Source organism: Choloepus didactylus, chromosome 3, assembly GCF_015220235.1.
Source record: "Choloepus didactylus isolate mChoDid1 chromosome 3, mChoDid1.pri, whole genome shotgun sequence".
In the NCBI taxonomy this organism is placed as follows: Eukaryota; Metazoa; Chordata; class Mammalia; order Pilosa; family Megalonychidae; genus Choloepus; species Choloepus didactylus.
The window spans coordinates 3,201,217-3,227,095 of NC_051309.1; the positions used below are offsets into that span (position 1 = coordinate 3,201,217).

The 25,879-nt window shown below is 48.6% G+C and overlaps 1 protein-coding gene across 1 annotated transcript in view; it reads right to left on the minus strand.

The window, feature by feature from the left end:
* Positions 1–25,879, minus strand: part of NOP14 (NOP14 nucleolar protein) — a 32,605-nt gene that overhangs the window by 5,452 nt on the left and 1,274 nt on the right. Inside the window, exons 2-12 of the mRNA XM_037829298.1 lie at positions 14,072–14,206; positions 13,444–13,585; positions 10,800–10,942; positions 10,156–10,290; positions 9,195–9,317; positions 8,209–8,340; positions 7,072–7,345; positions 4,816–4,946; positions 4,336–4,421; positions 2,897–3,032; positions 95–196 (exon numbers count right to left, since the gene is read on the minus strand). Of these exons, the coding sequence (XP_037685226.1) occupies positions 95–196; positions 2,897–3,032; positions 4,336–4,421; positions 4,816–4,946; positions 7,072–7,345; positions 8,209–8,340; positions 9,195–9,317; positions 10,156–10,290; positions 10,800–10,942; positions 13,444–13,585; positions 14,072–14,206 (1,539 nt within the window). The remainder of the gene's footprint in view (positions 1–94; positions 197–2,896; positions 3,033–4,335; positions 4,422–4,815; positions 4,947–7,071; positions 7,346–8,208; positions 8,341–9,194; positions 9,318–10,155; positions 10,291–10,799; positions 10,943–13,443; positions 13,586–14,071; positions 14,207–25,879) is intronic.

Consider the following 25,879-nt stretch of genomic DNA (forward strand, 5'->3'; position numbering starts at 1 on the left):
CCCCAAAACCTTGGGTGAGCGGGTGCCCGCCCGGCAGCACGCGGAGACCCCGGCCAAGACGGGCTCTGGGGAGTGCTGGGGAGCAAGGCCTCACCTTGGTGAGCAGCTGGCTCATGCACACCAGCGCAGGGGTGGCGACGGGGTGCCGGAAGTCCGAGGTCGGAAAGAACATGCCCGTGAGTTTCAAATAGAGGAGCTGCAAAGAAAGTCACCACGGAGATGAAAAAGGTAACCTGAAGCTGTAACTGAAAAGTCAGGATGTAAGGGCTGATGGTGAGACCCATTACATAGATGTTCCTTTCTACTTTCTAGTGTATCGGAGCAGACAGAGAGAGATACCGGAAATCTCTGAACCACACTCCAGCTCCCTGATCTCCGATAACGATTGAACAGCCTTTATCTTGTGCCCTCATGATACTAAAAACCTTGTGATTGACCCTCACTTGTACCCATTTTATCTGGTTTTTCAACTTAAGAGTCTTATCACTAAAGACAGCCCCAAATGTTTATTGATGAAGGTTCTGGGTCAGCCCAGAACTAACCACCCCAAGTCCAAAGTTATCTTGATAACTGAGGCTGCATCTAACCAAAATGGGCCGCCTGACATGCACAGGAGCTTAGACTATAAGCCTGTAAGTGACCTGTACCTCATGATACTAAAAATCATGCCTGTAATCAAAGGCCCCCTTTTCCTCATGTAGTCAATCAGCACATGCTCAATAATTAGATCACCTCTAATCACATCATCTGGGGCCACCGTGCTCATCATCCTAAAACCTGCCCATCTTTTGATGCTATAAAACTAACACAATCACTGCAGTTCAGAGAGACAGATTTTGGGCTGATGGGCCGTCTGCTCTCCTGCTTCACACCCAGCAATAAACTCTCTCTCCTTGAAACGCCAGTGTCTCAGGACTTGTTCACTTGAGCGCATCACGCAGAGAACCACCACCTTTGTCCAGTAACAAAGTTTAAAACACTGTCTTGACAAAAGGCCCAACAGCACGCAGGCCTGTGAGTCTCTGAGGCATGGGAGAAGCATCTGGAGCTCAAGGCTCCTGGTTACTCGCGGCCCCATCACCCGGCCTGGCCCGGTCACCCACCCTGCACACACACATCCCACACAAGGCCGGACTCCTCAGGCGCGTGTGGCCTTGCTCAGTGGATTCCTGACCAGAAACACGACGGTGCCACCCTGACCTAGTGGGTTTATGAGCCTTGTTGCTGCCCACAGCCCTGTGACATCAGACTCACGGGGCCCCAGGGGGCAGGGGACACCTGCCCTCTGCCCCTGCTCGGGAGAAGGCAGCTGGAGGCACTCGGGGCCCAACACTGCAGCTCTGCTCTGGCTGGAAGCCCAAGGGAAAGAAATCCTGGCATCGTCTTCATCACACAGTGGCCAGGAAGCAGGGCACGCAGCCATCTGGCCCATGCACAGCCCTCGAGCCCCCCACCAGGACCCGGCCTCTGCACGGACCCCGCTTACCTCCCTCAGCGTCGCAGATGTGGAAAGAGCTGCTGCTGCTGCAGCCACATGGGCTACCGGAAGGAGCCGTCCCTGCCTTGGCAGAAGGCAGCTTCCGCCACAATAAAGCTCAATATGTGTCTGTACACTGAGGCTGAGGCTGGGCTGATCCGCCCGTGCCAGGCAGGGCAGGGTGCTGAAGGCGAGGGGCTCTACAGACCTCACCACGAAACTCTACTGGACCAGGCTGTGCTGCCTGTGGAATTCTCCACAGAGATCAGCAGCTCGCGTGGCTGCCGTCTAAACACGAGACTCAGAGCCCCAGGGGCCAGGGGATGGAGGAGCCGGGGGGCTGGGCCGCCTCTGCCACTCAGAGCTGCCTCCACACTGTTCCCAGATCTCTTTAGTCACAGGTGATGCTGCTAAGCTGCTCTCGTGGAGGCAGGTGCACGCCTCAAGCTACACTCACACGAGACGCCCAAACGGCTGCTTCATGGACTGGGCCCTGCAGGGTCTCTGGAATCCTCTCCCCATCCAGGCACCAAGGGGTCCCTGAGGCACGGAAACTAAGACTTTGGTCCATATGGGTTTAGAAGCGTAGGGCACACACCCGGGCACCCTGTTTTACTTTCTAGTGCTGGAACAGACCCCAGCACCCACCAGGGACCTCAGAGGGCCTTCCAGGGTGCCCTCCGGCCCCGCCCCATCTGGGGCTCTAAGGAGAAGGAGGTGTGGGGAGCGAGCTGCTGTCCCATGTTGCAGAGGGGCCGGACGCAGCCCGAGCGCACCTGAGGCCTGTGCCTGACACCGCGCCTGTTTCTTGCTTCACCAGAGAGGGACCCACGATCAGTGACCCCCGGGGAGAACCCGCTCAGGAGGGCAGAACAGCACCTGACACCTAACAGGTCCCAGCACTCGCTGGTCACCTAGGAGGACACATGACAAGGACGCTGGGCTGAGGCGCAAGAGGAAAGAAAGTGATCAGCAGCGGTTTAGACACCAGCTTGGGTCAGGTGTTTGGGAGTCTATGAAAACCATTAGCACAAATCCTCCATCGTTAAGCTTCTAAAATCCCAGAGTAGTTTGAATGCCTCTTAGTGAGTAAACAGAAAACAAGGCCAATCACAACCGGTCCACAAGCCGAGCCTTGAAACCTCTGCCTGAAGCCCAAGCAGGGCCCCGTCCACGTGGAGTCAGAGCAGAGCCTCCTTCCCCACAGACACCGCTTGGTGACTGCCCCACGCGCAGCGCCCCCAGGTCCGGCCAACTCTGCTCTGCAGCTCACCGCGGAAGCACTGCAGCGCTGCGACCCCGAGGGCCCGTGGGAGTGTGCTCCGACCCCCAGCCCTTCCCGGGCTGCAAACAGAACCTGACTTCCAGGAGTGTCAGTGGGTGCAGCGACCGCTCTCACTGGACACAGCTGCCGCTTACCACATCCAAGCCGGGAAACGCCACGCGGCCCCTGGTTTCCACCGTTTCCTCCATTTCGTGCATGGCGTCTCTGAGGACAAATTTTATGGAGTTGCTTGCAGATTCAGGAAACATCTGGCAAAGATTATATAACTGCCTGTTAATCAGAAACATAAATCAGGAGAGAATGACTGTAGATAGAAAAACAACAAAAAAGCCACCCTCTTCCTGTGCACCACTTTCCTGTGAGGTCACTAAACACAGGGAGAATCAGATTGGGACCTGGCAGGCCTTCCTGGGCCCTGGGGGTGTTTCTAATAGTGGTCTGTAATAATCTGTACCATCTTTGCCCTTTCCTACGAATCTGGCGGTGGTATTAGCAGCTACCTGTGTAACAACACTGTGGGTGCCTGCTCCACTTGCCGGGTGTGGCCGGCAGCTCCAGGGTGCTCTGCTCGTTATCCCCATCATCCCGCACCAGACCAGGAGGCAAGTGCTTCTGCAACAGCACCTTTTTGCATGTGCAGAAGCCAAGACGGAGGGCAGGACCCACCGCGGGCTCACCAAAGCTGACACGGGCACTAGACCCCGCTCAGGTCCAACCGTAGGTGACAGAGGTTCAGGACTGTGGTGGTTTAGAGCTCTCTGTACCCCAGAAAAGCATGTTCTTAAACCTAATCCATTCCTGTGGGAGCGGACCCATTGGAAACAGCCATGCGCACTGCAATGTAGCAGAAAAGCCAAGCGCCAAGGATCGGGGCAGCTGCAGCCTCCGGGGAGAAAGCATCGCCTTGATGACACCTGGATTCTGGACTTCTCCCAGCCTCAAAACCATGAGCCAAAAAATTCCCGTTTAAGCCAACCCATTGCTATTTGCTTTAGCAATGAGGAACTACAAGGACCCTGCCCATGGTCCCAGTCAGCAGCAGGAAGCAGGTCCCAGAGTGGCGCCCTGGGTGGCATTCTCCCACAGACCGACTCCCAGCCGCCCCCAGGCCCCTTCGGCCAGCAGCATTGTGGGCTGGAACCGATCTGTGGCCACACTGTACCGGAGCTTCTGGGCTGCGTCCCAGGCCGTCCTGGGCGGGGAGGGATGTGCATCCCTGCAGCCTCTCCTCACCTGCAGGGGAGCCCTCCAGGTCACCGAGGTGTGGACTGGGGGCAGGTTCTTGGAGCAACCCTCCGCAACCCTCCCGAGTAGAGCAGGACATTTCGTGGTAAACGAAACTGAACATGAGCTCTCTGGGCCTATAAACGGCTTGCCTGTGGTTGGAATGTGTTTGTGTTAATAACGCTCAGATGTGACGCTGCCAGGAAAACCACGGCGGCTGGGGCCTGGTGGAGCAGCCTGCTCCCAAGGTCACGGTCGGGCCGCCGAGCTGGCCGTTCTGTCCAGCTCATCACTCAGATGTATTTTTATGACTCTAAACAGAATAAAAATGGTCCCAGTTTTTACTTACACAACCAACTTATCAATGACTCTGAGGTCTGGTGGGTCACTTGTGGCTAAATCGCCCACATATTCCAACAGGAAACCAAACAGTCTCTGGAGGCACAAGAAACGGAAAGCGGAGCTCAGTGGCAAGCAGACAACCCTCTGAGGACACGTGGGCGGCACAGGGCCACAGTGGGTGTCTCCTCAGACAGAGCAGACACCACCGCCACCCTGCTGAGCACGAGGGGTGGGTAAGGGAAATCTGCGTTCTCGAAGGAGAAGAAGAACGGCCTTGCCCCTCAAAGCTCTGTGAGGGAAACCCCAACTGCAGTCTGCCCCGGGGGAGGCCTGGAGGGGTCAAGAACGCCTCAAACTCAGTGCTCGCCCCGGAAGCTGCCATTCTGGACAAGCAAGGACAGCTGGGTCCCGTGGGTGAGGTTTGCAGGACCCCGGACTAGGGTGGGGTCCACACGGCTAACCCTCGACGGGCAGCACGCCAGCATACTTCTAACTTCGCTTTGTTCCCCACTGAGAGACTTGGATGGTTGCATTTTTGAATTCTCTCCACCACCAAAAGCTGCTCCTCCATCGATCTTCCTGTTAGTAAGGATTTTAGTTCCTCGTAGGATTCAGGAACTGTCAAAAACACAAACCACATCCTACCGTTAATGACACTAAAACATGATGCAATCAGATTTCTGATAATAAAGGTAAAAACTAAAGGCAATATAAATAAAATTACTTCTTTTATTATAAAGAGGATAATTTATTTCCTAGGCTTTTTTTTCTCTTTTTTGTTATCTTGAAAGCAATTTTCTTCATTTAACTTTTGGATTCCATAATGTGCACTGATCTCGTATCCTGCTACCTTGTTAAATTTGTTGTAATATTTTGTGACAATATGTGAGTTCCTTTATGCAATATTATAATTAACACAAATACACTTAAACTGTTTTTTCTAGCTTGTCCTGACGATTTTCAAGTTTGAATGAACTAAGCAACAGTGTCCCCGAGAATAATCTTAACAAAGAAATGGTCCCAGCCTCTCCCTCATAAGGAACCGGCTAGCTCTGATGTCCCAGCAGGTGGGGATCCTAGTTGCAGAGCGCTGAGCTGGGTCAGCTCCTGGCTGGCCCAGAACAAGCGTGAAGCCCACATCGGGCGCTGAGCCACACAGCCCAGCAGGGTCGCCTCCCGCAGCAGTAACCCAGCGAGGCACTCCCTAGGGGCCAGCTGCACTGCTAGTTTATTCTCTCTGGAAAGAATCCCAGGTCACACGGCGATTCAGGCTTGCTTGCTACAACTGGATGATCTTTATGTATCAGACGAAACGACACGTTCTACTCTACATAAGGCCCTATCTGGCCACCAAGAGTGCCCAGCTCACGTCATACCTCCTACAGGATCTGAAAGGCAAGTGCATCGAACGTACTGAGAAATCAGTGGTTTAGACTCATGATGCATAAACACGTAACGTGTGACAAGGGCGAGGCGAAGGTGGGGGGACGGAGGGCGTGGGAATGTAGCTGGTGTACGCTACTGAAGTTAAGTTGGTATCAAAGCAAATGAGATTGTTACAGATTTAGGATGTTACATTTAAGCTCCATGGGAACTACAAAGAAAATACCAGAGAATATACACAAGGTCACAGAGGCAGAAATCAGAGCACAGATTGCCAGGGCCAGGGTGGAGGGAGTAGGAGTTAAAGCGTAATGGGTGCAGGGCTCTGCCTGGGGAGACAGGAAAGCTGTAGTAATAGACGGTGACTGTGACAAATCCCACTGAAGGCTGTGCTTGGGAGGGGCTGAGACGGGAAAGTTTATGTTGTACATATGTTCCCAGAATTAAAAAAAAAAAAAAAGAGAGCAATTATAGAGACGATGACAGTTAAGGTCAATAAATGATCCTGGATGGGATCTAGCAAAGGAGGAGAAAAGGCTCAAAGGGACAATATTGGGACATATGAGAAAACTGGAATATAGACTAACCTTTATATCAACGTTCAATTTCTTGAACTTGATAACTACGCTTAGGGTAGTTACGTAAATGAATATCCCTGTTCTCAGGAAACACACACAGCAGTATTAAGTGTTTAGGGAGCACAGTATATACAACCCATACTCAAAATGGATTGACAGAAAGCAGAAAGATAGATGGACAGATGAATAGACAGAATGATACAGCGAATGTGGCTAAATGTTAAAATTGGAGGGTCTGGACATCTGGGGGAATAGGGCTGTGTTGGAGTTCTCTAAATGGGGTGTGATTATTTTTTTAGTTGTCCTATAAATACGAATGCATTTCAAAATAAAATGTTTAAAACAAAACAAAAAGAAACAGCGCCCAGGTCTGGGCAGCCCTCGTGCAGCCGACTCCTTCATCCCCAAGGCGCTGCCCTGGCACAGGCGGCAGCTGCTGGCACACCCAGGCCTGATGATGAACCGAGCATCATAACCTTCCGCAGACAGGGGTGAGTCTGCCCTCGTCGGGCTCCTATGGTCCCACAACAGAACCCATCAACCCTGCCAGGCCTGCTGGCCGCTTCCCAGCCCAAGACTGTTGAGCCCAGGGAGAAGCCCTGCGCCCACCACACAGCCACAGGCCTGGGCGACGGGGAGGTGCCAGCGTGCTCGGAAGCACCCCACACACCTGCTGGCCATAGCACGCAGCAACACCCAGGAGGTAGGCTGACCCAGTACACGCTTTATCACAGGTCACGGAGCGGCTCCAGAAACCTAGGGAAAGCCAGAGCTTTGTCTACCTGCAAATACGTAGGGCAGCTCGGCCCTGGCAGCTCTTCCAGCTTTCTGATCGTCACTTGGGAGTCTTTTACCAGGAGCCTGAGGTTGCTTCTTCTCTGGTCCCTCATTTTCTTCCTCGCTCTCCACGTCAGACTCCAGGTCCGAGTGGCCGTCTGGACCACTGCCCTCCGAGCCCCCCTCTGGCTCCTCCCCGCTTGAGTCTTCACTCCCGTCATCACTGGGTTCCTTGCTTTCCTCTTCCTGGACATCTTCCTCTAGGTTCATCTTCCCATCCTAGAAATGGACAATGGAAACCCTAGCACATCACTGCACAGAGCAGAGGTACAATGTGAACCTCAAAAGAGTGTGCACACACAATTCCAGTGACCGTGTGCTTGAGTGTGAGGAGCACGGACCCGTGCTACATCTGTCTCTGGTGCTGGGCCTCCCCCCTCCCCTGCCCCACTTCGCCACCATCCTGTGCTGCAGGGGCCAAGAGCCTGGGAACCACTGTCCCAGACAGCCCTCACCAGGACTGTGGGGGCAAGGTGTGGGTTTTGCCAGCGGGTGGCACAAGCGTAAGACTTGGGAGGCCGAGAGTGGCTGTGGCTGCTGTGTGTCCCGCCCCACTACGCTGCCCCTGGCCCTAGTCACTGGCTTTGGGGCTGAGACAACTCAGGATGGCAGTGCTTCCCACATTTGGGCTGCACCTCAAGGGGTGGGACCGACACACCTGCGGGTGACCCGACTTCAGCTCCTCCAGACACCCCAATATTTTTGTGAGTACCCAGCTTTCTGTCTTGTATCCTTTTCTGCTTGAAACACCTGGCCAGCTTCCACTTTCCTGCCCTGAGCCCTGAAGATGCCCCCTAAGAAGGGAAGTAGGTATGGACTTTCAGATTCAGAAATTAAAAAATGTTCTGATTTTTAAAAAATCAATTATTTTACTCAAAAATACTCAGATGTCTCTGACTTGGTGCCCTCAACATCAGTGCTGACAAAGTCACACACACAACCCTTTACTTAGAAACAAAAATGCTGGGTGCTGACCACTAAGTGACAACAAACCATCTGGGAGAAACGCATTCAAGGACTCACCCACATCAGGCTCCTGTACCTTAAAAATGAAGGAAAGGAAGCAAAGGCGCGCATCTTACTCTGTAAGAAAGGAGACGCCTGTCATCCTTCTCGAGGGTGAAGCCATCGTTCAGGTCATCCGCTGACATGTGCTTTGGTTTCTTGGCACTTTCATCCTCCTCCTTTCCCAGCATCCTTCGGAGTCTCTCAGCCTGAGCAAGAAAAAAGGAAAGTGACGTGGCAAACTCGGGCACTGTGACCAGGACACCTGCTGGCCGCGTCCTGTCGGGCAGCGTCTGTGAAGACGCAGGGCGCGGGTGAGACAGCCCCGGCCCACGGAGCCTTGTCCTGGCGCAGGCCCTTCATGTTTTCTGCTTTTAGGCTTAAGTAAGATGAGCAAAAACATGTGGGCATTCCATGAAGTCTTTCTTATTTAACAAAAATAAAATGTCCGAACTTTGTGGCAGAAATAGTTTCTGGTTACAAGGGAAGAAAGCCTGTTACTTTGAGGTTTTCAGGCTAAATTATCTTGGCCACCCCTGATTTCAGCTTTACACCTGTAGAAGAAATAAGGAAGCCCTATAGCGATGCTCACTTCCAATTCAACAAGTAGCCCAGCAGTTTTTACTATTTAAAAATATGCCAGATATGGGAAGAGGTCACCAATGTGGTTACGTGACGAAGGTAAGATGGAGGATAAAATGTTTCTATTTCAGTTTTCTTTTAATGTAATGAAATTGAAAAAGTTTTTAAGGCATAGAAAAAATCTGAGAGGGCAACATATTGTACTGCTCACAGCCATCTCAGGGTGGAGGGCTAGGAGAAAACACCCATTTTTTTATCCGGTGCATTTGTATATTATTTGCATTTCATTTAATTTTTTTTTTAATAAATACAAACTTTAAAACAGACCAGAAAGTTTCCATTGATAAAACACAGTATATCTTCAGCCTGTCTTATGAAATAAAGCAGAAAGGGCTTTAAACAAATGATAGCAACACAGTTTATAAAACAGAGCTGAAAGTTTCCAAAACATTGCTGTTACAAGCAGGCCAGCCACCCGTACCTCCAGCTTTCTAAGCCGCTCTTGCTCCTCCTTTGCCAGCTCCTCTTCTGTTTTCATTCTGTTAGAGGGCTGGGCCTTCATCTCAAAGCCGAGCTCACGGACTGTCATGTCATATGCATCGGGCTAGGGCAGGGAAGAAGGTGTTTTTCATTACATATATATTTTTTTAACAGAAAGATCTGGTAGCTACTTTGCTGGCACACCCCGGGGATAGCTGGACTGTTAAGAATGACCACATCTAAGTCTTTTCTTTCAGAGAGAAAGCTGTTCTAATAGGTCTCAAGGACAGAGAAATCAAAGGACATTTAGGTCACCCAGGACATTCTCACTTCTAGAAAATTCTCCTCAAAATCTGTCTGCTTTGACAAAAAGAAACATTGCTCATGTAGGTGTTAAGCCCCAAACATGAGAAATCAGGTAAATTACAGTGACAGCCACAGCCAGGGTGACTGACAAGGATGACAGCTGCCAGATGACAATGCAACCTGGTGAAGTCCCAGATCCATCCTAGAAACCAGCTACTCAAACAAAGGCAGCATTTGCAAACAATTCAGACTAAGGACAACATGATAGAAACCAAATACTATTTAGGGGAAAATACGTATATATTACATGCATATGTAATATAGCAATACATAAACGGTAACAGAAAAATTCTAACACTAATCTCCACCCTGAAGTATTTCTCATACCAAGAAACAAATACTTTCTTTAATTTAACTCATCTGCAGTAGATACACCGAGGTAGCACTTTTAGTCTGTCTCCACCCTGCCGTGACAAGAGCCCCATAACTCAATGTAAACGTTTCCAGGGAAACCCAGGCCCCGGCAGGCGTGGAGACAAGAAGGTGTGGAGGCCCAGGAGACGGGCGAGGAGAGGGGAGGGCCCGGGCCTTGTCTCCGCAGAAGGGTCAAGCCGGCAGCAGCCAGCTCGGGGTCTGGGGCATGGCCGCAAGCCCACCTGGGGTGTCTCCTTCCTGCCGCTGCTCTCCGACTTGGGTGTTTTGCGTGACAAGAGCGTCTGGATTTCTTTCCAGTCTTGGTCTAGCTTCTCTGTGAGCTCAAGGGCGCTCTCTCGTTGAACTTGTCTCTCCCTCTGGGGACAAAACCAGAAACACCAGCACACCCTGTCACTGCCGGCCTCCCGGAGCGGCCCCGGGTCAGCGTCTGGAGCCCACTGCAACCCTGAGCATCCGACACGGCAACAGGAGAGAGGAAGTGCTCGCAATCAGTATCCTGAGTGCCAAGCTACAAAAGCTCATCACATAGTATAAAAATAATCCCACTATAAACGATTCATGTAGATTGTCAGGGAAGCTTGATGTAAGTTAGTAAAAAAATACTGATGTTTTACAAATCCTGGTACATGTCAAAATAGTAAAACCAACAAAGAAAAATCAGAAGGATACGCTTGGTCAAACTTATTATTTAATATTATTAAATAAATAAATATTATTATTTATTTATTATTAATTATTTCTATTCAAAATGAATGCTTTCACTAAGTTCCTATAAAATATTGAACAGCCTTTGACAGGGAAGGAAAGCTCGAGAACGTTCTGCTGCGCATCTTCAGCCACCCCATACTGGGGGCGCAGCACCCACCTTCTCCTGCTTTGACCTGGCGATGAGCTCTTCGATCAGCTCCTTGCGTGACTTCGGCTGCTCGGCCTCCTCGCCTGGCTGTGGAGCGGCCTTCTTATGCAGGAGCCCCCTGCCCCCTCCAAAGTGGGCAGCGGTCAACTCGGCTGCAGACAGAGCAGACGAGAGGCGGTGAAGCCGGCCCTGCCTGTGCGCGGGTTCAGGGGCCCCTGCTGGCCTTTCTCCCGGATCCAGTCCTGAGACCTGCTAAGTCCACTTTCAAGGAAAAACCCTCACATACACTGTGCCAGAGAAGTCCCAAGGATGAGCTTGCTCTGGCCTCACCCGGGAGCGCTGCAGCACCCACTTCGCGTTGCCATCTGGACCCCCCCGGCCACCTCGAGGAATGGCAGCTCCATCTCTCCGGCTGCTCAGGCCCAACCCCGGGAGTCCTCCTGAGTTCTCTCCGACCTACAACCCTTTCACCAGGGCCAGCTGCCTGCCCTGTCTCATCAGGCCACGCTGTCGGTCCTGCTGCTCAAACCCCTCCAATGGCTCCTTCTCGCGGCCCCCAGACCCAACCCTGGACGCTCCTGCCTCCCCCCCTCCATCATCTGCCACCACGTGCTCCAGACATGCCCCTCCCGCCTCAGCCCCTTGGTGTCCGCCTCAGAGGCCCCAGGGTCTCCCCCCCCACATTGCCTTCTCCAGGAGGCGAATCACTACTCAAGCCACACCCCAGCCCTGTCTTGCTTTCTTTTCACATCACAGCACTTTTCACCTCCTACCAGATAGCATCATCTAGAGACTTCCTTTACCACCTGCGGAACAAGGAGCCTGGAGCACTGCCCGGCAAGTAAACTGAGACCTGGGAGTGAATGAGCGACTTGTCCCTCTGCTTCCTAGGGAATTTAGCATCTCAGAAAGCGCTATTCCCTAGTAATTCGAGGTTGTTGTGTGATGTTTTCTGGAAATAAAAATCTACAAAAAGTTGATTTCTAATAAAATTGTCAACCAGTAGGCTAAAAAAAAAAAAAAAAAAAAAAAAAAAAGTAGTAAGGTTTTCTAATTCTTAAAATGTAAGAATCAGAAAAAGATTCTTTTAAAAAAAGAAAAAACAAAATCCTTCCTGGTATCTTTGTATTAGGATTCAATCCAAAAGCCTCTGCGATATCAGTCTGTGTTGCAATCCAGTTACAGTGTATGTTAGGGGATGCGGAATGCCTGTATTCATAGCGTGAAGCGGGAGCTTTGGGTTGGGAGAGGGAAGGCAGGGGTTGAGCCCGGTGCTACCTGGCTATGCAATCCTGGGTGCTAGGAACCTGCCCATGACCTCAGCCTCCTCGGTGCAAGATGGGGTAACACCCCCCTCACAGGGCTGCTGCCAAGAGTAAATACGTGACTTTTCAGATGAAATTTTCCTCATTTAGAAAATCACAGTAAGTTATGTGCCTGGACAGAACAATTTGTTTCCTAATGATTCATTTTAAAAATTATAGTAAATATTCTATTTTCAAATGTAAGAGGCTTTTTCTTTTATAAATTATCTGAGATTTGATTACCTCATAATCAAAATCAAAGGAGAATAGGGAATCGCAAATGAATGGCTGCATTCCCAAGGACCTGCTTCTTGGAAGAAACGGAATCTTGTTGCAATTCAGCCTCTCCATACCAAAGCGGGGGCCTCTGGGCTCGATGACTTATGATCACCAGAGGAAGACATTTTTTGGTTAAATGTGCACAAACAGTCTGAGGCAAGAAGAGTGTGAGGAGAATGGCAAAAAAGGAGCACTGGTTGTTCCCTCCACGAGCACCAAGCACCTGGCAGGCTGTGTGTCCTGAGAGACAACAGCTGGGTGTAAACCTCAAGCTGCTTGGATTCGCAAAGCTTTTTTCCCACTGGCTCATCCAGATATCAAAAGGCAACCAGTGCTTTACCTGCCTCAGCTTTCTATGTGCTACAGACACAAGCACGGGGAGTGGCTTCAGTCTGTGCAGCTTTGTTGGGAACTTAGAAAGAATGGAACTTTCTAAGCATGGCACAAGTGGGTCCAGCTTGAACCAAACCCCACCCTAGTCAGGTGCATGTTAACATGAATTAAAGTCAAAACTTAAATTGCTTCATGTTCTTATCTATAAATATAAGGCTCAATATTATAAAAAAGTGCCATAATTGATTCCATAGTAAATGAAGACTAAAAGAACTATATAAATTCCATTAGCACAAATAGGAGGTCAGAATTTGTGAAACAGCAGGTAGCAACAAAGCTGCGAGCTTCATGCAAAAGAGGTGTCTTACGACGGTGGGTTTGATCCAAAACCTCTGAGACTCCCAGGTTGCGTAACGTTGGGAAACCTCATTTCTCTAGCTCATGGGTACAGCAGGCTATTATGAGGTTGAAGTAAGATAATGAATATTAAGGTATTTTCTCAGCCTATTAAAGTTTAAATCTATCTTCCTGTCTATATATACATATATACACCTTCTTGAAGTTTTGAAATTTAAAACTTGTTACATTCAGAATTTTTCAAGAGAATAATGCTCAGTGATGCTTTTATCCAACAATGTTATTTTCTATGTCTCCAAGAACAGGAAGACAGCGCTGAGCAAACCGTCCACCTCCCTCTATCTCTTAGAAGGCCTGCATGGCACGTCCCCTGGCCTTACCTGACAATGTCCCTCTTTCTTCTGTATCACTGTCACTATCGACAATGTCATTAAGCTTTTCAATATCTGCCAAAGACTGGCCATAATGTGTTAATTCTTCATCTTCATTTAGGTTGTAGATGTTTTTTTTCTCGTGATGTCGCTTACATAAGAGGAAAAAAAAATCAGTTTCTTAACATTGCCCCATTCACTTATTAGCAAAACTCCATTATTTTTCCATTGTATTCAAAATTTGACAATGTGTCCTGAGCAGCCTGAGGATGATTCTGGGTCCCTTAAGCAAAGATTCAGAAATAAACAGAATGCACAGGGCCAGGCTCACCCACCAGGACCACTCCTCAGCTCATTCGCCCCCCGGCCCAACAGAGCTCAAGGGGGCAGTTCAGTCTAGGGCCCCAGGACCCACGGCTGCGTTACTCTGGTTGAGATATTTACCCACCCCACTAATGTCTGCAGAAGATCACTTCCCCTCCGGCCCTACCAGACAGGCACAGATTGGAGAACCCCCACCCCGTACCAGGGGGCAAGTGCCTATGAAAGAATAAATGAACGACAGGGAAAACAGCCTTCCTGAGCGCGACTATGCGAAAGGCACATCCAAGGTCCCCGGTCCCCTGTCTTCCCATACCTGTTGTTCCAGAGCAAACCTCTTCGCCATCTTTTCCTCTGAGCTTATGTTGCTATCGTATTCTGCAAAGCGTTTATCTGTAAACACATTGGACTTATCCCGTTCTTTGTACTCCTTTAACAAAGTCTGGGTACGCTGAAAAACAGATTACAAAACAATCTTACAGGAAGTTCCTGCATTTTCTACAAAAGGGGGCATCAGGATGGAGCACATTTAAGTTCAGAGCCCTTCACTGTGATGCCAGAGTTCAAGTAAATTCTGCTTCAAGCCACGCCAGGCCTTCCCTACCAGGGGCAGAATTCTGAAAAGAGAAATCCAAGTCTCTCTCATTGAAAGTGGTGCAATTACTTTATTTTCTTCCATCGCCAGAGTCTATCTGTCAATGCTGAAAAGAGGAAGGGTGAACACGAAAAAGAGCCAAGCTAAACGGACACTCAAGTGCTTCTTCAGCAGCAGCAGCTGTATTACGATCTCGGAGAGCGCTGGCTGCAGACCTGATTCATTTGGAAAAGTGGAATAAGTTTAATTCCTTCCATGATAGAGGGAGAGGGGGCTTATCTTCCTTAGAAGGTATTCCGGGGAAACTTAGTTCCACCCTTGTATGTGATACAAGGTTGTAAACAGAATTTTATCATTTGGGGGTTATGGTTTAGTTTTCACTTTAGAACATCAACAGAGAACAACATTTCAAATACAGGATAACCAATAGCTAGTATAAAATAATTTGGTATTTTGCCAGCAGCAAACCAATAAACAATTTCAGTTTTTTCAAGGCTGACTGTCCTTGAGGTTGAATTCCATGAAGTGTGTGTGTGGGGAGGCTCGAGGTAGAGGGGCTGAGGGATGATCTGGGCCTGAGTTGGCCACGTCAGGAACTTTATCCATTGCAGACATCCTTATGTAATGATTTTCTATAGCAACTAGTGGTGAAACGAACTGTTACCAAGGCAGAATCATGAAACAATGGAAGGTCCTCAGTACGATCTGACTCAATAGCTTTACAAACCCGCCACAAACCTGGCATCGCAGTAGGTTATTTGAAAGTCCTGATTTAGTCCCAAGACTTGAATGTTTCTTCAGGAATTCCTTAATTTGTGAAAGTTACTTTGAAGGAATACACATATGTTGGGGAAAGGAAAAGAGGGTAGGGAGAGTATATGGACAACTTTTTTCTTGCCATTCAGGTTTCGAGTTTTGGATCTGAATTATCTTTAATTCAGGAGGAGACAGACCTGATCTTTTGCTCCAGGCATAAGCCACTTTCCCAGAGTGAGAGAGAAATTTAAGGTCAAAATAGGAGCTAGAAGAGAAGAGGAGAGTGGACGGTGTTAAGCAGCAGCAAGGCTGGAGTAGCTAATTAGTTTTTTCCAGACAAAAGCAAGCACTGGCTGCTCCTTTAATTTAGCCTTCTCTTTTATCAGTCCAGGAAAAGACAGCACATTCCATTTGGAGAGGTCAATCAAAATATTCAAAACGTGGAAGGAGAAACTGATGTGAAAAAGACATTTTTCTTGATTTCAGCTGAAACTGCGAATATGGAATATCACTTACAATGCACTGAAAATCCCCTCTGCTGCCTAAAGAGTGGAAGCTATCAATTAGTTCTGTAAATCTTTCCAAGGCAATTTTCATCATTTCAAGAATGTTTCAGGAGCCAAAGCCTTCACAAATAATCTGAGTTACGATCCCCTGTCTTCAAACTCTGGTGCTCAGTGGAGGTGCTAAACAGCTTGTCACAAGCAGCCTTTGTGTAATTTCCTGTTGCATTCTGGACCAGTGTGCTGGTTTCAATGTATTATGTCCCCCAGAAAAAGCCATATTCTTTGATGCAATCTTGTGGGGCAGACATAATAGTGGGGATTAAGTTGGAACGTTTGGATTAGGTTGTTTGCATGGAGATGCGCCCCACCCAACTGTAGATGATAACTGATGGGATGTTTCCATGGAGGCGTGGCCCCACCCATTCAGGGTGGGCCTTGATCAGTGGAGCCATATAAATGAGCTGATTCAAAGAGAAGGAACTGACTGCAGCTGTGACTGATGTTTTGAAGAGGAGCTACAGCCAAGAGAGACACTTGAACAAAGCACAGGAGCTGCAGATGAGAGACATTTTGCAGACGGCCGTTGAAAGCAGACTCTTGCTCCAGAGAAGCTGAGAGAGGACAAATATCCCAAGTGCAACTAAGAGTGACATTTTTGAGGAACTGCAGCCTAGAGAGGAATGGCCTGGGAGAAAGCCATTTTGAAACCAGAACTTGGAGCAGTAGCCAGCCACGTGCCTTCCCAGCTAACAGAGGTTTTCCGGACGCCATTGGCCATCCTCCAGTGAAGGTACCCGATTGTTGATGTGTTACCTTGGACACTTTATGGCCTTAAGACTGTAACTCTGTAACCAAATAAACCCCCTTTTTATAAAAGCCAATCCATCTCTGGTGTTTTGCATTCCGCAGCATTAGCAAACTAGAACAACCAGAGTCCAAAGATGCCTTGGCACCAGGTGGTCCAGGGGCCCCATCATCTGCTCTCTCTTGTGCCCATGTCACCCGACTTTCCACCTCTTATTTTTGTTATGAAGAGAGTCCAGCTCAGTGCTAAGGGACTGAGAGGGAAACAGGCAGAGTGAGAGCCTGCTGCGGAGAGCAGAAAAAGGGCCACCTGCTACGGTCTTACAAGTGTCTTGTTTAGCACTCTCAGGCCTAGTGATAACTCACTATTTAAAGCACAAGGTTTGGGGCAGAAAGCAAGCGAGAGGACACAGGTGGAGCTCATGCATCTATAGCTCGGCATCAGAGACGGCAAAGGGATTCAACTCAGACCCACAGTGCCCTCCGCTCTGGAAGCAACATGTTTCCCAACAGATGGAAGATGCCTGGAGACACTGTGTGTGCTGGCTCACGTGCTCAGCAACACAAGCACACCCTGCAAGGACAGAGGCTGTTTGGAATGCTATGCCGACAAGAGCTCTGAGGCCTGTCCCGTTTGCAGGCAGAGCTGTCACTCATCCATGACATGTGCCTGCCTTTCTGCAGCCACAGACACCCCAGTTCTTGTTACCTCGGCTATGATTCTCAGGAAAATCTAGGGAGAACACGTACATCCCTTAGACCATAAATCTGTAAACTGAGCATGATGTGACAGGATCAATTATTGTTTGGGAATGTCAGGAAAGAAGAGGAAGAGGCTACCTTAGGACAGCCTCAGACTAACAGGCCCTACAGCCCCCAAGGCAGCCTTGCATGCACACAGGGACACTTCCTTTCAAACGGGTCAGTTAGCCTTCAATCACTCTCCTTCCTGAAAAGCAGCTCACAAATTCGATGGAACTAACCGAGATCAGGAGCCACCTGGGATGGTCAGACAGACCCGATTCTCAGGATGGAAAACACAGCGATGTCTGGGAACTGTGTGGCCACCGGCTCCAGCACTGCCACCTTGGCAGCAGGGACCCCGAGGGAGTGCCCTACAACTTCCGATCCTTCGCATCATCACTTTCTTCCCTTTTTTATTTAAGGGTTTCTGATCACTAATGGTCCTTTCCACAGATCTCCAAGGTAGGGTTTTTAACACACTCAATGTGATTTCATACAAATTGCACTTAGCAACTTTGAAAGGGTTGTGCCTCAGGGTCAGCAACCAAGACTTACGTATTTCTCTTTAAATAATATTTTATGCATACTAAATATGACACTTACTCTAGCCTTAGAGAATTTGGGGATCCTCAGAATGCAGTTCCAACTGCCTTCCACTCTAAGTTCACACAGATGGGGATAACTCCAAAGTGATTTCTTAGCTGATCTTGCAGATAGCATGTGTCATCTGGTCAATAATTTATTACCGATAAATGGACAACATTCCAAAAGGCAAAGGTGGCACTGAAGGGTGCTAATTCTGGAGTTCCAGAATAGAGTAAAGCAATCTCACTTCCACACTTTCCTTTCCCCAAAACTAAGGGGAAAAGGCCTTTCTGTTTTAGTTCTTCTGTTCCTTACCCAGGGAGAGAAAAAAAAGCCCAGGTTTTCTCTTGAAATACAAACTCTGCAGCATATATTTCAGATTCAAGGCCTAACCTCTGCCATCAAGGTTTATGATGGTTCTTGGACAGTCTAGTTACTGTTCAAACAGGAAAGCAGATGAAGTCAACCTCACTTGCACAAGATTTGGTTTAAAGATGTGGGTTAGCCCAGACAAGCCAGCATCATTGTCTTGAACCGTTAGTGCCGCACCCAGATGAAGTGACCACCGCAGGAGTGACTGCAATGCTGAGAGACGGTGAAAGCTGCGTAAGATCCCTTCCCTCGAAACTTAAACACTAGTGGACTGTTAAAATTGCACACGCCCTTTACCCAGCAAATCCACTCCCAGGAATTTATTCTAAGGCAATAAACCTGCATGTATGCAGGGTCTTAGCTGGTACTTCGCAGCTAAACAGCATGTAGTCTGCAATAGGAAAAATAAACACAGCCTGACATTCCAACAAAGCGGGAATGGTTACATGAATAGCACCTTCATATGTCCTCTCTAAAAGGATGTGGCACACCAACGCAAGGTGGGAACGTGAGGGGGGTAGATGAGAACTCCGTATTTTCTGCATGATTTTTCTGTAAACCTACAACTTTTTTAATTTAAAAAAAAAAAAAGTGATGTGGTAGAAAAAAAACAATTTTAATAGCAAAACCATATGTCTAGAATGACCCCATTTTGTAACGTCCTCCCAAAATATGTGATGGGATTAAGGGTGACTTTTGTTTCACATACACATAACACATGTAAGTGTGGTACATTATTGAGCCTGCAATTCTTTTATAATGAGGAAAAAATAATAAAAATTGTTAAAAATCTGTGGGCAGGCACCAGCTCCCACGCTTTTCTGTTGCAGGCACTTCCTGAGCACCCACCGCTGTGTGCCTGCAGGGCCTCAAGGCTGTGGTCCCAGGTGTGGACACTGATTCCTGGCCCCACTGCTTCCTTGCCGGGGGGGTGGGAGGGGGCAGTGGCTCTGGACGGTGCTCAACTTCTCTGTAAAAGGGCGGTGGCAGGAGCACCCAGCTCCGGCAGCTATCAATGTGTGAGGATCACCTGGAAGCAAGCCTGGCACAGAGTGACTGCTGCCTGCGTGTTTGCTATCAGAAGCACTCGAGATGGAAGATGGCGGCTAGGTGAGACAGGGCAAAAAACGCCTCTGTGAAAAACACTAGATAAAAACCAGAAAGTGACCCAGAATACCAGTTACGGCGATGCGCCAGCTGTACAAGGTCTGCTAGTTCCATAGGGGCCATATACTTGGTGAAACCGGGAGTCTGCATTCTGAAACAAGTGAGTAAGCTGGCTGGAAGACCCGCAGCCGCGCGGCAGTCTGAGAAAGCCAGGGCTTGGCGTTTGGAGACCAACTGGCTCTTTAAAAAAAAAAAAAAAGGGAAAAACCCAGGAGCGGCTGCAGTTGCAATAGTGGGAACCACGCAGTAAAACACAGCAAGAGAGGGCTGGGCCGGCCTCTTGGTGTCTGGCCTGAAAGATAGCCCACTGCAGATACCCTTGGGGCCAGGGGAACGGAGGGGAGAGACAGAAGCAGAAAGAAACCTAGCAGCTGGCTCCCTGGAGGACTGGAAAAACTCCTGCCCGGGGCTGTGCCCACAGCCCAGAGCCCCGCCAGTTGTCCCGGAGCTGGGAAGGAGGAACGGTGCGAGGAGGGGGGGTGTTGAGACGCCCCGTTCGGCCATTTATGCATCAGGCTGACAGCACCTCGGCACAGTCTGGTGGCCCGGGGCTTCCCTTGAGGGACGGCACGCACTGGTGACGTAGCACGGCATTCCCTCGGCTGAGCTCCTGGAGGATTGTGGCTGGGCAGGGGGACCTGCTCGGAGAACGCAAGGACACTACGCCAAGTCCAGTGGTTTGTGGGACAGCGAGAGAGAGGGTCTGGGGCTGAAATGAAATGAAGGCTTAGACTCTTGTGGCGGCCTTGAATCTCCGGGAACCTGGGGGATTTGAATATTAAAGCTGCCCTGCCTCCCTGGCCACCCGTACACACGCCCCACATTCAGGGCGGACGGCTCCAGCAACACACCCACACTGAGTTCTTCAACTGAACCCCACAAGAATCATTTCCCCACACACCACGGGGACAAGGTGGAGAACTGACTTGAGGGGTACAGGTGACTCACAGATGCCATCTGCTGGGTAGTTAGAGAAAGTGTACGTCACCAAACTGTGTTTCTGAAAAATTAGATAGGTATTTTTTTTTTTACAACTTGAAAGAACCCTATCAGGCAAAGCAAATGCCAAGAGGCCAAAAACAACAGAAAATATTAATGCATATGATAAAACCAGAAGATATGGAGAATCCAACTCCAAACACACAAATCAAGATATCGGAAGAGACACAGTACTTGGCACAATTAATCAAAGAACTACAATCGAAGAATGAAAACATGGCAAAGGATTTAAAGGACATCAAGAAGACCATGGCCCAGGATATAAGAGACATAAAGAAGACCCTAGAAGAGCATAAAGAAGACATTGCAAGAGTAAATAAAAAAATAGAAGATCTTATGGCAATAAAAGAAACTGTTGGTCAAATTAAAAAGACTCTGGATATTCACAATACAAGACTAGAGGAAGCTGAACAACATCTGAGTGTCCTAGAAGTCCACAGAACATAAAATGAAAGGACAAAAGAAAGGATGGAGAAAAAAATTGAAAAAATCGAAATGGATCTCAGGGATACGATAGATAAACGTCTAAACTTAAGACTCACTGGTGTCCCAGAAGGGGAAGAGAAGGGTAAAGGTCTAGAAAGAGTATTCAAAGAAATTGTTGGGGAAAACTTCCCCAACCTTCTACACAATATAAATACACAAAGCATAAATGCCCTGTGAACTCCAAATAGAATAAATCCAAATAAACCCACTCCGAGACATATTCTGATCAGACTCTCAAATACTGAAGAGAAGGAGCAAGTTCTGAAAGCAGCAAGAGAAAAGTAATTCACCACATACAAAGGAAACAACATAAGACTAAGTTGTGACTACTCAGCGGCCATCATGGAGGCGAGAGGCAGTGGCATGACATACTTAAAATTCTGAGAGAGAAAAGTTTCCAACCAAGAATACTTTAACCAGCAAAACTCTCCTTCAAATTTGAGGGAGAGCTTAAATTTTTCACAGACAAACAAATGCTGAGAGAGTTTGCCAATAAGAGACCTGCCCTACTTCAGATACTAAAGGGAGCCCTATCGACAGAGAAGCAAAGAAAGGAGAGATAGGGAGAATTTTAACAGACATATATAGTACCTTACATCCCAAAGCACCAGGACACTCATTTTTCTTTAGTGATCACGGATCTTTCTCCACAAGGGACCATAAGCTGGGACATAAAACAAACCTCAAGAAATTAAAAAAAAAAAAAATTGAATATACTCAAAGCAAATTCTCCAACCATAATGGAATACAAATAGAAGTCAATAATTTTTGAACTGTAACTCCACTGTTTACTTCCTACATGATAGAAAATACACAAACTCTAATGACAAATCAGTGGTTTTGAACTCAATGTAAAATACATAATTTTAGACAACTATATAAAGGTGGGGGAATGGAGGAGCATAGGAACATAGTTTATTTGTCCTATTGAAGTGAAGGTGGTATCAAAGAAAAACAAGATTGATATGGATTTAAGAGGTTAATTTTAAGCCCCACAGTAAACACAAAGAAATTATCAGAGAATATAAACATAGAGATGAGAAGTAGAGTTTGGGTTAAGAGAAATGGGGGAAGGGGCAATGGGGAGTTAAGAAATGAGTGTAGGGTTGCTGTTTGAGGTGAAGGGAAATTTCTAGTAATGGATGGTGGCAAAGAGCATTACAACATTCTAAATGTGACTAATCCCACTAATGGAAGGCTAGGGAGGGGGTGGAATGGGAAGATTTAGGCTGTATATATGTTTCCACAATTAAAAAAAAAAAAAAAAAAAGTCTAAATAGATGACAATTGAATGCCAAGGATGAACTTAGATGGGATTGGAGGATAGAGGACAGGTGGCTAAAAGGGACACAGTTGAGACATAAGGAAAAGGAAATATAGAATGTAAGCTTTGTATCATTGTTGAATCTCTTGTACTTCTTAGCTGCGCTTAATGGGATTGCATAAAAGAATGTTCTTGTTCATGGGAAGTGTATACATGAATTATAGTGTATGTTGAAGGATGTGTGCAGCTAACTCTCATATGTTCAGAAGACAGAGCAATAGATGTTGGATGAAAGGGAGGGAGGGAGGGAGGGAAAGAAATAGCGATGTGACAGCATGTTAAAGTTGGTGGATTGAGCTATCGGGGCGGCAGGGTACGATGGAATTCTGTGTATGGGGTTATGCGGGTTGCTGGTGCTGAGTTCCAACTTGGCAGGCCGGGGCCAGGGAACCTGGTCAGCCCCTGGGGGAGGCGATGGGCATGGGCAGTAGCGCCCTCCACAGCCCCCCCCAGGGAACCTGGCCAGCCCCTGGAGAGGGTAGTGGGCATGGGCAGTAATATCCTCCACAGCCCCCCGGGCCTGAGAAAGTGGAGCCGGCTACAGGCCCCATCTCCCTCACCCAAAATACAACTGTTAGAGAAAGCTTGCCAGAGAAAACCGCCCCGTTTATCTTGCCCGCACACTCCCCGTTGCCAGAGCAACTCCCGCCACCGCCAGTGCGCATACACCGTTGCCAGAGCAACTCCCGCCCTTTTTCAAACGACCTCCGTGCCCTCTCAGAACCAATCCTAGCCTTTATCCCCTCAGCATTGCCATGTAAGGACCCCACACCCCTACACCGACCCCGCCCTCTATGCCACCCTATATAACTTGTGCTCACCCCTGAATAAAGGCTTTTTTGTTCTACTACATTAAAAAGAGAGTGTCTCGCGTCCCTCCCTCGCCGCCCTCCACACCTTGCACGCCTCCGCCGGGGACTCGGCCAAGTCCCCCGCCTCACCCTCGCCTCCGGGAAGAGCTGCCGCCGGTACCCCTCAAGCAACGCTGAGCGCAGAGGGTTCCGTGGCTGCCCGCCCCTAGCTGCGACCGCAGGGTTAGTATTGTTTTTGCAACTGTTCCTGTAACTTTGAATTTATTTCAAAAAAAAAAAAAAAAAAAAAAGAAGCACTCGAGCCTGGGTTTGGCTCTCAACGCCACCACTTCCGACTTTAAGAAAGCTGTGTAACTGCCCCCGGGTCTCAGTTTCTTCATCTGTAAGTTGGGGGTAGTAACACTTACCTCTTAAGAGTACCATGAGATGGTACATATACACTAAAAAACTGTTCATTGTTTATCTGAAATTCAAATTTAATGGAGTGCCCTGTATTGTTATTTGCTATGTCTGGCAACTGTAAGTGAAATCCATGTGGCTAATGCAATGGCTAATTTTATTTGTCAATTTGACTAGGTTATGGTTCCCAGTTATTTGCTCAAGCACTGGTCTACATACTGCTATGGAGATAATCTGCAGACGGGATTAGCACGGACAATTGGTTGACTTTTAAGTAAAGGAGAACTATCCTTCATAAGGAGGATGGGCCTCATCCAAACAGTGGGAGGCTTTAATAGCAAAGAACCAAGGGCTCCAAAAAGAGAAGAAATTCTGCCTCAAGACTACAACATCAACTCCCCTAGAAATGTCTAGCCTGCTGGCCTCTGCAGATTTCACACTCAGATCACAACATCTCTCTTACAGGAATTGCCAGTCTGCCAATCTGTCTACGAATCTCCCAGACTTGCTGGCCCCCAAAATTTTGTGAACCAATTCCTTAAAAATAAATCTTTTATTATATATGAAAAAAAAAAAAAAGAGAGTACCATGAGAAGTACAGATTCTAAGCACAATGAGGATCCATTGTAAAGGATCAATTCACATATGAACTATTATTACAATTTTATAACTTATTTTAGAAGTGAAAAGACTGGTTCACGGCTACAAAGGGACACTGCCAGGATTTGAACCCACGCAGTCTAAGCACAAAGGCCGCCGCCTCCTCACTGCTGCACTGAAGTGCTGCCCCAAAGCACGTGCGGGTTACCAGAAGGAGAGAAGACACATGGACACATCTACTTCCCAGGGACATCACAGATGAAGCCCACCTGGCCCGCTCCATGCGCCCCCCACTCACGTCACGTCCTGACCCACCCAGGAGGCCCCAGGCACCCCTACACTCACATCGCGCCCCGACTCACCTGCTGGCTGACCCCATGTGCCCCTACACTCACACTGCACCCCGACTCACCTGCTGGCCGTGCGCCCCTACACTCACACTGCACCCCGACTCACCTGCTGGCCGTGCGCCCCTACACTCACACTGCACCCTGACTCACCTGCTGGCCGTGCGCCCCTACACTCACACTGCACCCCGACTCACCTGCTGGCCGTGCGCCCCTACACTCACACTGCACCCCGACTCACCTGCTGGCCGTGCGCCCCTACACTCACATTGCACCCCGACTCACCTGGCAGGCCCCGTGCACCCCTATGCACATATTGCACTTCAACCCACCTGGCCAGCTTGCTCTCCCTCCAAACAGCTCTGAGCTGTACTACCCCACACCTTGCCCACTCTCTACTCCTCAAAAATGTGCCTTAACCCCTGCCTGGGAACACCCTACTCACCCTTCAGAGCTTAAATGTGACTCCTTCTCTAAGAATTTTGGCTTTCCTAACCATGTATACCTTCTCCGACCATGATCTCTCCAAGAACTCACATTCTACTTCTGACCCCTTCAAATGCCTGCGTGTTGACGACAAGCTGGGCACCGGGGATTCCAGGAGGAAGCAGCAACGGCCTCTCCAGCCCTTCAGCAGAGCAGGAGCAGGGCCCACAGCACCTGCCCAGTACAGGAGGCTGAGCAACCCATCCTACCTGGGCTGCAGAACTTGGGAAAGCACCAGAGAGGGGGATTGGAGCTGGCCCTGAAAGATGTGGAGAGGTAAGGGAGGCCTTTTGGGGCCAACTGGTTGCAGGAGGCAAAGCAAGGATGACAGGTTGGGGCCAGATTGGGAGTCTGAGAATGTCAAGCCAAGCAGTTAAAGAAGAGCTACTATTTAAAGAACACTTACTATATAACAAATGCTTTATTTTATTGTATTCTCACAATCACTGCCAGACGTAAGGTTAATATTACTATTCTCATTTTAGCAATGAGAAAATGGAGGCTGAAGTGGTGAAGACAAATGTTCGAGGAGCTCCACTATCCTATTTCCCCATGTTGCCCTCCTGCCTCTGAACCGGGGTGTCTGATGGGGAGTCTCATCAAATAAACACACCTGCTCTATATCCTGTCAGCTCTCTGCACAAAGGAGATGCTTGATTTGATTCAAACATCAAATGGGGTGCACACTGCATGCCTGGATCTAAGTTACAAGCACTTGAAGGCCGTAATCTCCCCAGCAGCCAGAACAGAGCTACCCAGCGCGGCATGAAGGCTTTGCAGACATTCAAGCTGGGGTGCCCACCCAGCCCTGCCGTGCACTAACTAGCTGTGTAACCTCAGGATGTTTACTTGTCCTTTCTGGACCTCAATTTTTTTTACCAACCTACTGTTTCTAACTGGGGGTAACAATAAATTCCAATAAGCAAACCATGAGCATGTCTCAGAAGCTGCACAAAGAATACCATTTGCTGAACTGAAGTACAGAAAACTCTGGGACCATAAGCACAGGAAAGATGGACGCTCCCCACAGTAGGGAGCAGCTGAGTTACTCCCCAAGGGACAAGCTCGTGTGCTTCAGGGACAGATACATTCATTCATCAAACATCCGTTGAGCATCCTATACAAGGACTTAGGGGATAAAA